The sequence below is a fragment of the Drosophila erecta genome, unplaced genomic scaffold (assembly GCF_003286155.1).
Source record: "Drosophila erecta strain 14021-0224.00,06,07 unplaced genomic scaffold, DereRS2 tig00000000-arrow-pilon, whole genome shotgun sequence".
Taxonomy (NCBI): Eukaryota; Metazoa; Arthropoda; class Insecta; order Diptera; family Drosophilidae; genus Drosophila; species Drosophila erecta.
The window spans coordinates 20855269-20868512 of record NW_020825194.1 but is presented as its reverse complement, the minus strand read 5'-3'; the positions used below and the strand labels follow the sequence as shown (position 1 = coordinate 20868512).

Below are 13244 nucleotides of genomic sequence, written 5' to 3'. Positions count from 1 at the left end.
ATGGATATTATTTGCTTAAGCCTTGCCCTTTGGATAAATGACTGAATAATAATTATTAACACTGAACCATGCATCAAATGAACAATATAAATCACAACGTTTAAAATTTCAAAATCTTTCCTTAGGTATAATTATTTTTCCTCTGTCCGTGTTTTTATAAGCTTCATTATTTTCTTGATGGCACATAAGTTTCACACATTCATTTGCATTTTGGATACTTTTGTGACTTACTCCGAGCACTATACTAGCTAAGAAATGACAAACTTTCAATACAAATATATAGATTAATGTTATACTCCTGGGGGAAGTGGTTTTCAATGTTGGCACTGCCCTTCACCTATTTTCGTAGTTATAAGTTTAAGCTTACTCGGTCCTAATGCTAATTTGTGACTGATTTTAGCGGCTATGCAAAATATATGTATGTTCACCATTGTTTTTGCTATAAAATAGATCCGAATTTAAAACATTCTCAAACCATTCGTATTTCGTACTTTCGTATTTCAGCTATCGTTGCTCTCTACACTTATGTATGTATACATCAACAAATATATTTGTCAAGTGGCACAAGAGTTTCATTTAAGTTTCTGTTTCTGCGTTTTTCGTGCTTTTCCACACTTTCTACTTCGATTCAAGTTCGTTAGGCTATCATTTTTGAGGCGCCAGACTCATTCAGAATAAGCCGAGCATTAAAATTTCGTTATCAAATTTCATTTATACTTATTTTATAGGTATACTGTGTGATTCATAGCCATACAAAAGTTCATAAAGCTATGGAAAATACATAGTTTTGGAATAAGGTTCGAATTAGGACTGCTTGTTTTTCTTGTACTTGTACTGCTGGGTATTCTCAATATTTCTATTGTCTAACACCTTCGAAGTGCTTTACGTTTTATGCGATCCTTATTGCCAAATACTACGAGCCGAAACCATCTACTTAGCATGCACCATTCGTTTTTTTGTTTTGTAAATCAATTTGAACTGAAAAACACATAAATAATAACGCAAATGAAATATGTTTTTTAAAAAATTGTTATATATTTTGCAAGGTAAAGTAAACTAATAATATAGAAATTAATTAAACTTAAAATAAACCGTTACAAACTAAGAAGAAATTGTTTTCTACAGTAGATTGAACATAAACGTATTCAAGATATTTGTATATTGTATAATAACATCTCATTTCCATTTGCCATTTTGATTTCGAATCAATTAAGGAAGTACACTGGGGCATTTTTCAATTTTAAGTTTCGTTTCCGTTTCCGTTTCAGTTTTCGTAAAACAAGTTTCTCGTTTCTAGCACACGGAAATTCCGTTTTTCGATTTAAAAGTAACTTTTGTTTTGAACTTACGCAATTTATAATGCTTAGAGGAAAAAATGATATGCTAAGATTTGTGTGTTCGTTTTTGTGTATTCTGTATTCTGTATGTTAAAACCTAAATCTAAACCTTTAAGATAATAAGTTAATAATTATAATAGATATATATGTATAATTATTTTAAAATGCAATAAATTAGTGTTTGTGTGTTTTGTTTGTGTTAGCATTTTTAAAAAATGAACATTAGCTAGGCAAAGGCGAAAGGATTATAATTTTTAAAATTATTACTGGTTACTTGCAGTTATGTAAAGAAATTAAAATTAATAATTATTACACATGAGATCACAGTATTAGAGACATAAGTTAAATATTTTCCCATTTCAATTACATCGATATAGTTAGTAATCGTCAATTTGCTTTAGTTAGGCTTTGTATGGTTAGTAACTTTGTTTTGCTTGCTCGATTTCTTGATTTCTTGATTTATTGATTTCTTGATTTCCTATCCTGACCATTCTTGGATGTGTGATATTATCTAGGCTAACTGTAGCATATTGTATCTTCTCTACTATTTAATGTCTTGCATCGATTTTGCTGATAGCACAACCCCGTTTCTACGACTACAGTTCAGTATACACTAAGTGATTATTCAGCATCAGCGATTGATTCCTCCCGACGGATTGCCCCTGGTCGAGCTCTACTTCTCCTGGACGCTGCTGTCCTTGTAGAAGAAGGGCTGGCTGGAGTCCTGGCCCACCCACACGTAATTGAACTGCCTGGGACTGGTGAGCGGCGACAGGGTGCCATAGTCGGATGTCAGCTCGAAGGGAAAGGCGCTCTCGTCGAGATCCAGGGCCAGGGCCAGACTAACTTTCTGAGCTGGAGCTGCAGTTGGAGTTGGAGTCTTGGCCTTGGCAACGCTGGATGCCGAGTTCTCTAGTCTCTACATGCTCGCACTGGTGGTGACTATGGCCAAATCGGCGGAGTGCAGCAGGTGATGCTGCTGGTACTGCTGATGTTGCTGCAGGCTCAGGTGGTGCTGCTCCTGTTGCTGTTGCAGTTGCTGCTGCTGTTGCTGCTGCTGCTGTTGTTGCTGCTGCTGTTGCTGCTGTTCGCCGCGCACCTTCTCCTTCTTGATGCGCTGCTTCAGGTGCACCTTGGCGTGCCGCTTCTTCTCATCGGATCGAGCGAACTTCCTGCCGCAAATGTCGCAGCTGAAGGGCTTCTCGCCGGTGTGGGTGCGAATGTGGGTGGTGAGGTGATCACTGCGACTGAAGCTGCGCATGCAGATGCGGCACTGGAAGGGCTTCTGGCCCGTATGGATGCGTATGTGGCGGGTGAGCTCGTCGGAGCGGGAGAACCTACGGTCGCAGTTTTCCACCGGACAGGCGTAGGGTCGTTCATGCACGGGCGTCTTGCTAGGGCGATTGGGGTACTTGCGCGGCTTCACGGGCACCAGTTTCAAGGGCACTGTGCTCTGCTGATAGACCTGCGATAGGATCTCGTGTCCCTTGCTGGTGGATGGGCTGTACTCGGCCAGTTGCACTGCTGCTGCTGCTGCTGCAGCGGCGGCAGCGGCTGCCGCAGAACTGCCACCGGATCCTCCGGAATAGCCAGTGCCATTCGAACTGGGCTGCATGTCGGGGTAGCTCTCCTGCTTGGGTATCAAAACGCCCAGAGCTGCATTGCTGGAACTAGCGGATGAAGTGGGTCCTGGCAGCACCAGAGTCTGCTGTTGCTGCTGCTGCACCTGTTGCACTTGCTGCTGCTGCTGCTGGGCATAGTCCGCTGGTGAGTCCAGCCATTGGTATTTCGGTTGCGATCGCACATACTGCTGCTGCTGCAACTGCTGCTCGTGGCTGCTGTGCAGATCACCCAGGCCCGGAAATCCGGCGGAGGCTCCAGCGTAAGTTGGCGGCGGTTGTTTCAGCAACAGAGGTGTGCAGTCCATGGTCAAGCCCAGGAGCTCGGCGTGCTGTGCCGCTGCTGCTGCAGCTCGTCCATCGTCGTAGGGCGAGGGAGCAGCCCCTGCCGCTTGCTGTTGCTGCTGTTGTTGCTGCTGCTGCTGTTGCTGCTGCTGCTGCTGCATGGTGGCATAGTGAGCGGGCAGGCTGAACAGGGGCGGCTGGAACATGGTCTTGTCCGGACTGGGAAGACCCCAGCTGTTGCCCAAACTATTTGAGGGGGGAGACATAGGTCCGGCCAGGACGCCCAGTTGCGGGGAGGGAAGTTGCTGCTGCTGCTGCTGGTGTTGCTGCTGCGCAGCTGCGGCTGCTGCGGCAGCTGCTGCGTTCATCGCGTTGCCTGTGGTGGTGAAAATGCCACGATATGAGATTTTGCTAGCCTGCTGTTGTTGAATGGCATGTTGCTGATAGTGTTGTTGGTGGTGTTGTTGTTGCTGCTGCTGGTGTTGCAGTTGCTGTTGTTGGTGTAGCGGCTGTTGTTGGTGTTGCTGTTGTTGTTGGTGTTGCTGCTGTTGTTGTTGTTGCTGTTGTTGTTGGAGTTGTTGTAGCTGACTGTGATGGTGGTGATGGTGATGATGATGATGGTGGTGATTTGGCAATTGTTGTTGTTGGTGTAATATTTGGTGTTGTTGGTATTGATGTTGGGGGGAGCTCATGTGTTGTTGTTGCTGCTGCTGTTGGTGACTGTGGTGGCAATTGCTGTTGTTGCTGCTCGTGTTGTTGTGTTGCAGCTGTTGTTGTTGCTGTTGTTGGTGTGATTGTGTGTGGTTGCTTGGTGAGCCAACGCACTCGGTGTTGCTTTCGCTTGTTGTCTGTTTGCTTGTTGTTGTTGATGATGATGTTGTGTTGTTGTTGTTGTTGTTGTTGTGTTGTGGGTACATATTACAACTATTATTACTTGATTCTTCCTTGACAATGGCCAAAGCTGGCGGAGTGCTGCGCTCCTCTTTCAACGGACTGCAATGCGACAACACGGGACTGGCCACAGATATCACCTGGGGTTCCAGAGACAGATCCTCGGATTCGATGGAACCTGCAATTGAGGGACAAAGGATATGCGTGTTAGTTGCGTGCTCCTTCTTTAGGGGATATTTAACAAGGGATAAGGGGTAATTACAAAAAGATAAGATCATCATCATAAAAAATTGCAAGTGATAAGCGACCCATGCCATGTTTCTTGTACCTAAGCACTGTTTTGTGTTTGCATAAAGTTCTAGGGAATTTCATTTCGCATTATGACAGAATGAAGCCCTCTGGCTGATATTTGGGTTATATGAAAGAGTAAATCATTGCCCTGAAAGCCTTGATTGCTTGAGTTGCTTGAGTTGTTGGTGTTGCTGTTGCAACGATATCAATCACAGTTCGCCCGAACGGCTTTGGCATTGGCACTGGGCAACTGCAACTGCAACTGCAGCTGGGCGCGCTTTGATTTCGCGGAAATCGAACGACACGGGAGGTCGCATCATCGCTCATCGTGCCCAGAAGTCGAGAGAAGCAGAAGTGCAGAAGTTGCCACTGGGGGCCAGGCAAAAGTGTCGGCGAGAAGACTAATTACGCGGCTACCAGGCCGGGAATATATCTTTTCCAGCTCTTCTCCCTTTTTCCCCTCTTCTTGTATCTTTTTTTCACTGCTCACGATTGTCGTCATTAATGCCGCTCGGACTTGAGCTTTAGCCTGGATATTGATTGAGTTGCAATGTGCTGCGACATCAATCTGGGTTTCCAAGGGGCAAGAGCAAAGCATTGAGATTCACAGAAATTTTCGCGATAGCGTTTCTATTTTCTATTGTACCATACAATATATTTGCAAGCCCCATTAATGCTGTCAGGGCAAATTATGTGCCCCCAAAGAAATAGAAGAAAAAGTTGACAACAAATTATGTTTCATTTTGTGACAGGCCCAAAAGGAGACGCATTCCAGTCTGGCCAATATGGAGCCTTGGTCGAGCAACTCGTCCAAACCCTCCAATCCCAGTGAGACATGGCCAGCAGTTTCGCCAGCTTGCCAAGTTTGGCGATTAAATGCCGCTCCATCATTGTCATGCAAATTGTTTTAATGGATTTTCATTTGAAAATTGCCCATGTCTATGATTTCTGCTGTTCTGCTTTTCTGCTGTTCTTTCTTTAGCGTTTTGGCCAAGAAGTCGCCGCTGCGTGGGTTGTGGCCAGAATTTACGAGTGACATTTTTTTGGCTTCTGGCAAGCTTTATAGCTAAAACATATTTTAGACACAAATGAATCTGATATATGTTTTTATGCATTTTCAATGGATCTACACGCTCTCAGCGAGTGACGAGGCAAAAATGTGTCATTCTTTGGGGCAGAGAAGAGAGCAATTAAAGTCAATTGTTTTTGATAGCAGCAGCAAATCTAGTATACTTTATTTGCTTTGCCTTAATTCAATTAGAAATGCAGCTCCATATGTCCGCAGATATATACATACGTATCACAATCGTGTATATGTACATATATACAAGTCCGATATGGTACGCGTATCTTGGGGCAGCGTCTAGTGAGAAAATTGCGCTCGAAACATTGACACTGAACGGAAATGTTTAATACATGCGCCGCTGTTGTTGCCTTCTCTAGATTAATTAAGCGATGTTGTTGCTGTTGTATTTCTTATATTTATTATGCAGTCTTAGAAATATGAGAACGCTGCGCCGTGATCATTGCAAAATTCAATTTTATTTGACATTAATGAAAAGTGAGCGCAAAAATAAAACTGAAAATTTTATGACATAAATTTTACGAAGTCTATACGGCGATATAGCCATTGGGATGTCAACATTTTTATTAATTTATATTTATGTGAGCAAAGACCAAAAGTATATATGAAACTCTTGGCTGGAGGCCGCTTTAAATGTCTCATAACTTAATAATACGAAACGAGTGTATTAAGGCAAACGCACATACACAAAATCGAAATATCACAAAGAAAAAAAAGAAATCAAAAATTGAAAAAACAAGATCAACAAATCAGAAGACGTGCAAATAAGAAATACCTCAAAAATTGGTACTTCAACATTTTCGAATGTTTATTTTTGATTTTGAACTTGTTGTTGCTGCTGGGGCAAGGGGCAGCAAAGGTTGAGGTAAGTCGTCCGGTGAAAGACAAAGCCGAGATACTTTGGAGTGGCGCAGAAGTAAGTCAAGATATGGGCCAACATAACGACAGTTTCTGCGCTCTCCGCTGAGGCTGATTTATGTTGAGACTTAGGACTGACAACGGATTAGTTGCAGACTCCATGCGGACTGCAACTGCGCCACTATTGCCACTATTGCCACTGCAACATGTGGCAGCTGCAGCAAGCTGCATCCATTAGCAGCAGATAAAGAAACCTCACGGCCCGAGTTTTCCTCCCAGCCGATGGCGCAGCGGCCAGGCAAAACTCTATAAATGTTTTGAGGCTTTTGTGCCCACGATTTATAGGCCGTATTACAATATTGAACTATCTTGGCGGGGAATATATATGTACTTTCGCCTCGTTCTAAATTATCTCTACTGGCGGATAGTGCTGTTGATCGGGCTGCGGTAGTTCCTTTCTAAAGCGGTATTTATGGAATGCATGAAAAGCGAACTAGCAAACTAGCGAACTGTGCAACTGAAGTTGTGAATTATTAAAATATACAACTTCAACTTTCAATGACTTTAAGATGATCGTGCAATTCCTAAAAGCCCTCTTTTAATGAGCACTACAAGTCTTACATAATTCTATGTGGATGTATTTCAAAGACACACGGTTCATTTAAAGCTGTACTCACCAGTAATGGGCGGTGGCTCCACCACGGTGGTGGGTCCGAAGAACGAGGGAATATCGCTGGACGTGGTCACCGGCGTGTTGAGGTCGCCCGGCAGCGCCTCGATCAGCTGCTTGTGGGCCTCCACCTGCTCGACGGCCGACGAGGTGGGACTGTGCTGGCCACTGGTGTTCAGCAGGCTGAGATGGGAGGCCGAGCTGCGTCCGCTGCTGGCGGTGGCGCTCGGCTGTACGGCCACGTGTCCCGGACTGCCGCCCTGGGTGGGCGTGGCCGTCTGGTTGCGGGCACGGAGCACCGAATTGTTGGCGGAAGCGGCGGCGGCGGCAGCTGCAGCAGCGGCGGCTGCCGAGGCGGTGGTGTAGTGGAGCAGCGAGGACGACGTGGACGAAGAGGATGCGGTCGAGGAGGAGTTCAGGGAGTGACTGCTGGTGCTGGCGCTGGCGCCGGCGCCGCCGTGATGACTGCCTCCGAATTGGGCGGGACTCAGGTAGGTGGCCGTCGACGGACTGCCGCTGCTCTGGGCCGCCGTGCTCGTCTTGAACAGACAGGTGTCGAAGCTCAGCACATTGAAGTGGGCGGCCGCGGCCGTCTCGGTGAGCAGGAATGCGTGATGCGTTGGCGCCACCAGGGTTTCAAGCCCTTCCATGATCATGGCCGCTGATGGAGTTCCAGGGGCTACGCCGCCTGCAAAAAAAGGGGAACAATTTCGCATAAATAAATTGGATAAAAACTTAGCAAAACAAATTGTAGGCAATAGATAGGAAATAAGGATTTTATCTATGAAATGTGACATCTAAACCTCCCATCATCTTCGAACCTCCCAATTGTTGCCTTGGATAGAGTGCCCTTACCATCTGCCAATAACTGCCAACTAATTTTTCCAAACTGATATAATTTTATTAAATCTGAGGCGAAATGTCGAGTGCAATCAAAGCTGGTAACCGCAGACGGCCGCATGCAAAATCATAATTGCGAATGCCGCGCACTTCGGCGTTCAATTGATTTGCCACGACAGCTGTTCGATTGCATAACCAGTCGGTGAATGATTGAGTACTTGGGGTCATCAAGTGGTGAAATTACTTAACAATTTAATTTGCCATCGAGTTGTCGTCTTCTGGGATATGTCGCAGACTTTCGCCTCCTGCGCCCACGATTGCGATCGCAGGCAATTAAATTAAGATCGATTAAGCACTTAGCAGATCGCAGATCGCAGCTCTAAGCCCTGAGAAGTAGAACAGGCGTCTTTCCCATGGCTCATCATCGTCATCATCGTCTTGGCATCGTCATCACCCCACAGGTTTGAGATCGGACCTCGATTCCGGGAAGTGGGTCATTCGGTGACCTTACGCAATCCACTGCCGCGAACTTATGCAAGTCTCTCAATTAGAGATGCGTCTAGCCAATTTTTCTAAACAAATGCCTCATAAACTTGGCTTATTATTTATGTCGCAGTTATCTATGTCCATGTCTATGGCTATGTGTGTTTATCACAGATAAACTAACCGAATTTGCGATTGCCATCTGCAACGAGTTTTCGGCACTGGGTCTGGGTCTTCCCCCACCATTCGATGTGGCGTCATCCGCGGCTCTCGAGTGTTGTTTTATTTTATTATTTTTAGTTTTTTCCATTTTTTGTTGTGTTTTTTGTGCGTGGCAAAGGCTTGACCGCGTTGATTTGCATTACAAGTGCACTTGTGTTGACAGGCAGCTATGCGCCAAAATAACTACCGTGCCACGGCGTATCTGTCGGATGTACGAAGAGGCAACGTCGGCGGAAAAGAGCGTCCCGCTTTTGGCACTTTTGCTTTTTTCTCCTTTATTTACATTTGATTTCACGCATAATTTCCATGGCAAAGTGCACTCGAGCCGGCCAGCGAGTGAAATTACATTCAAAAACGTCGGGGCACAGATACTCCGACTCAGTTACAGATACAGATGCAGATACATTTACACAGCATGTAGTGGATACACATTTGTGTTGGCTGAGCCCGCGCGTGCTGTGCTTTATGCCTTTTGTGTTTTGTTCATTCATAAAATTATGCGCCCGAGTCAATAATTTTTACAGTCGATCAAAGATTTGTATCTGCCTTTTTTCTCTTCGCTGGCTTGCCACATGAATCATCCGCGGGCGGCCGAAATAAAATCCAATACCTCGATCTCGAACCTTTCAAAGTCTGAAAAACTGGTTGGAGTTGAGCATCGAATCGAACCCAACTGCCACCTCTTTGGACTTCTTGGCCCGGTCTTTGTCTTCCCCTGTGGTTCTTAATAACTTGGCTAACAATTGACACTCCCTTAAATGAAAAAAAATCAAGAAAAACCAACAACGGCAAGCGATGCTGTTGCTTATTTACAGTGGCAACTGGCTAAGAAGATAACAATTGGGTATGGAATGAAACTTTAAAGGCATCGTGACTGACTATCCCAATCGTGCTAGAGATCTTGTATGGCTACCATTTAGCATATGACGTTTTTCCGGCGCAACGTTCATCATAGGCAAGTGCCACTGTTTCGAGCCGCTGTCTGCGTTTATGTATATTGTAAATCTTGTCTCCGGCCCGGATCCCCTGACTTCTTTCACTCTGCATATTTTTGCATAGCATTTTTCCTGATTTTGTTTTTAGTGTAGTAGGACAGACAACACAACACATGTCAAGTTCTCTTTGCCATGAATGAATATTGGCAATGGCTGTGCGCCAGAGTGAGATGGATATCCGAAAGATACATTTAACGGCTCGATGAGGAAGAAAAAAAAGCGCTGAGCATGAAAAAATTGTTATGTTGATATTATTTTAATTAAGTTTTGCCAAACCGGTTGCAGCTGTCGCTATAACTCTAGCCATTTCCATAGTCCCACTTGGAGTTCTATACGCTCTTTTTTCCTTCTTATTATTATTTCGCCCCGGTGGAGAGTGTTAACAATCGGATAGATGGGCGCCAATTTGTTTGCTTTGGCAATTGAGGAAGGGGGATGGACTGATGGGCAATGGCTGACCCCCAGGTCCCAGGTTATTTTTCGATTTTTAACCATTTGTTTTCATTGGCAGCATTGAAGACCTCATTGAGGATTAGATTTTGAGACGCACTAAGCGACCTTTGGCTACTTAACGGCTCCAAAAATAAACTACAAGTTTGTTGTCTTGGGGGATATTGTGCAATACTATCCGGTACTCGAATATCGACAGATTTGCATTCCCAGCCTTGGTACAGCACGAAACAAAAAAATATCTCAATTAATAATAACAATAATAATACAAGTTTTGGCTTTGTTTTCTTTTGTTATTAATATCAAAAGAAATTGGAGAAACGTTTAGAGGAGAAGGTATGGCGATCATTAGTCAAGTGTGAGTGTGTGTGTTGGAGGGTAAAAGTATCTTGCAGATACATAGATAGAAAACATGCAAGTTGCATGCGACACGGAGCCAAAACGAAACGATGATGGAATGGCCGGGCGGCAACAAAGTCCATCATTCACACAGCGGGAGCAGGAACCCCATACCCCATACCGCATCTCCCATCCTCCAACCACCCCAACCTCCCTTCACCAGGAGTGTCCAACAAGTTAACATGGACAACATGAAAATGTATCTTTTGCCGCCGTCTTTTGCATGCGTAACACTTTGTCACACTTTTCATGCCAACAGCTCTGGTTGCCTGTTTTCCCTCCTCATGAGAACAATTAATGAAAATAAACAGCCGCGGGCCAGACTACAACAACAACAACAACACGGCAACACATCGCCACAACTCTACACCACACCGAATATGTATATTTTTATAAAGATTGCCTTTTCGCCTCTTTGTTTGAAATCATTTTAGTGGGCACTTAAATGAAAATTTTCTTGTTTGACTTGGCAGCCAAAACGCTCGGAAAAAAGCCAAAAAAGCGCACTACCGCCGGCAACTTCAGGCGTTTCGGTCACTTAAAGTTGAGAAAAATCCAAAGGAGCTGGGGGATTTGGTGTCAAAGTGCCATTTGGCAACTGCGGCAAGTGTTAAATGAACTCTACGATGACCCGTTCGCAGGCGTCGGCACCTTTTGTTTTGATCTCATAATTAATTGCCCAAATACGAAAATTCGACGAAAAGTGATGGAAAAGCTTTGGGATTGATCGATGATCCATGGCTTGGTTATGGGAGGCTGCATGTAAATCATTTTGCTAATTGTTTTTCCATTTCGAACGCGGCCAGGCATTATAAAACCCCAACTAGGAAGTGCATTAGCGGGAAAGCTTTTGGCCGTCTTGGGGGCGTTACGGATCTGAGGATAGGTACATTAATGTGTGGAATGTGGAATGGACGGGCCAGAAACATTTGCCATCAAATTGTAAACAAGTGAGCTGAGCAGATTGCTCTTTTAATTGAGCGCTAAGTGTATGACAATAATTTAATTACAAAAACTGCAAATGGCTAATGCAGATTGCACTTGTGCTTGGCCACATGAATTTGCTAATACATAGTTGCAGTCGTAAATTTTGCCGCTTGGCTGTGTCTCTGCTCTCAGGTGCTTTCTATATAACGTGCAGAAATTTTTATTATGCGTTAAATGAATTTTTATATCTTTCAACTAAATCTGAGAAAAGAAAATAGTCCGGCTGGCGATGATACGAAAGGTAATGTATATTTATGCTGGCAGGATTTTATTTGCAACAAGTTCTGAAACTATGAAATTTATTCACAACACTCAATGCCTCTGGCTCTATAATTTTTCGCAATTTTAACTATGCTAAAACTAAAACTAGCACAAAAACACAAACCTTTTGTACTTAATAACATTTCTAACAGATATTTTTGCCACACTAAATTAGACAAATTTATTTCAAAGACAACTTGGCTTTAAATCATACGCCAATAGGAAGTCTTAAAAATGTTTCTTCACCCAAAATTAAATTTCCAATCGGCAAGGCGGCGCACATAAATCAGCAATTAAATTTATGCTTCACAGCTTTCTTATAAATTTAATTTGCTGACCAATAATTCAACAAAAATCACAGCGAACATTTTTCATTTCACCGAAAGGGCGACTAAAATCATAGAACATATATTTCATGGCGAGCCTAAGTCACTAAAATATATTTTAGCAGCACTTTTCAACAAACACCCACCTGGATCGCAATGGCACTTGCAGAAGAATTCAAAGGGTTTTTCCTTTGGCTTTTTGCTGCCTTCTCGGCTTTTCGTCGCTCTTAGACGGTCTGCTAAATTTTCACAGTCAGTTGCACGAAAGTTTCGTTCTCGTTCTCACTGCGAGGCAAAAATCAATAAAGCACTGCTCGTGTAATCATCTTATAAGGCTGTGGGCTTTCATTCATGCCGTCGCCAACTGCCGCAATATCCTTTCACTTTTACTTCAGCTCAAGTTTGATAAGCAAGAAATTGCTTCTATGCTTTATTTGATTTACTTGCGGTGTAAACTTAATATCTTGCTCTTTGTCACTAATTTATTTCTTTCACTTCACAAACGATTTGATTTTTTCCGGGACTTTCCAATTGGTATTGGTATATTCCGCGTTGAACATATGTATATCTATATATTGTTTGCTTCTGAATTGGCTTTCTTGATTTCTTGCTAGCTGCTTGGCTGCTGGCTGCTTCTTGGTTTATTCTATTTCAACCGTCGCGTTTGCTTGTCCGAACACAACTGAGGCACGAGATGCGCCCTCTTTCGGTTTTTATGAATGAAACTCAACATCGCTGTGCGCTCACACACACTGCTTTGAGTGCGGCACGCGCCCCATAGTCGAATTCGAAAGAGGCGCTCTCTGTGGCGGGGAAATCTCGCTGCTCATCGACGTCATATGTCTCGAACGTATTGTAGATATGTATGTGTGAGTTTCGTATAGCCGGCCGGTTTGGCGGCCCGTTGTTGATCCAATCGTAGGTCTGGTTGCCTCCCTACACTGCAGCCATTTTCATCGCGCACGCGCACTCCAGCCAATCAACAGTTTGCCAGGCCTTTCCGCCGTGGTGAGTTTCGTGGCTCTCCCTCTCTCTTGGGGCAACAGTTTTTCGAACTCGATTCTCTCCGGTCTCGCTTGAGGTAAAAATAATACAACAGGTACCCCCATACCATGCCCATATTGTATAAGTATGTATATAGTATCTCTGGGTATCCATCGATTCGTGCGCTGGTGTGAGACTTTTAGCGGCTGGCAAATGTTATGATTTCCCGAAATACGTCATCAGTGTGCGCGAAAATTGCGGC

The 13244-nt window shown here is 44.0% G+C and overlaps 1 protein-coding gene across 2 annotated transcripts in view; it reads right to left on the bottom strand.

The window, feature by feature from the left end:
- Nucleotides 1-1020: 1020 nt before the first annotated feature.
- Nucleotides 1021-13244, bottom strand: part of LOC6551748 (hormone receptor 4) — a 37263-nt gene continuing 25039 nt past the window's right edge. Inside the window, exons 1-3 of one of the 2 annotated variants that reach the window (XM_026980373.1) lie at nucleotides 12145-12751; nucleotides 7043-7723; nucleotides 1021-4310 (exon numbers count right to left, since the gene is read on the bottom strand). In XM_026980373.1, coding sequence (XP_026836174.1) covers nucleotides 2257-4310; nucleotides 7043-7691 — 2703 coding nt within the window. In that variant the 5' untranslated portion in view covers nucleotides 7692-7723; nucleotides 12145-12751 and the 3' untranslated portion in view covers nucleotides 1021-2256. Of the gene's footprint in view, nucleotides 4311-7042; nucleotides 7724-12144; nucleotides 12752-13244 lie in introns of those variants that run through there. The other variant, XM_001979662.3, reaches the window with a different exon arrangement.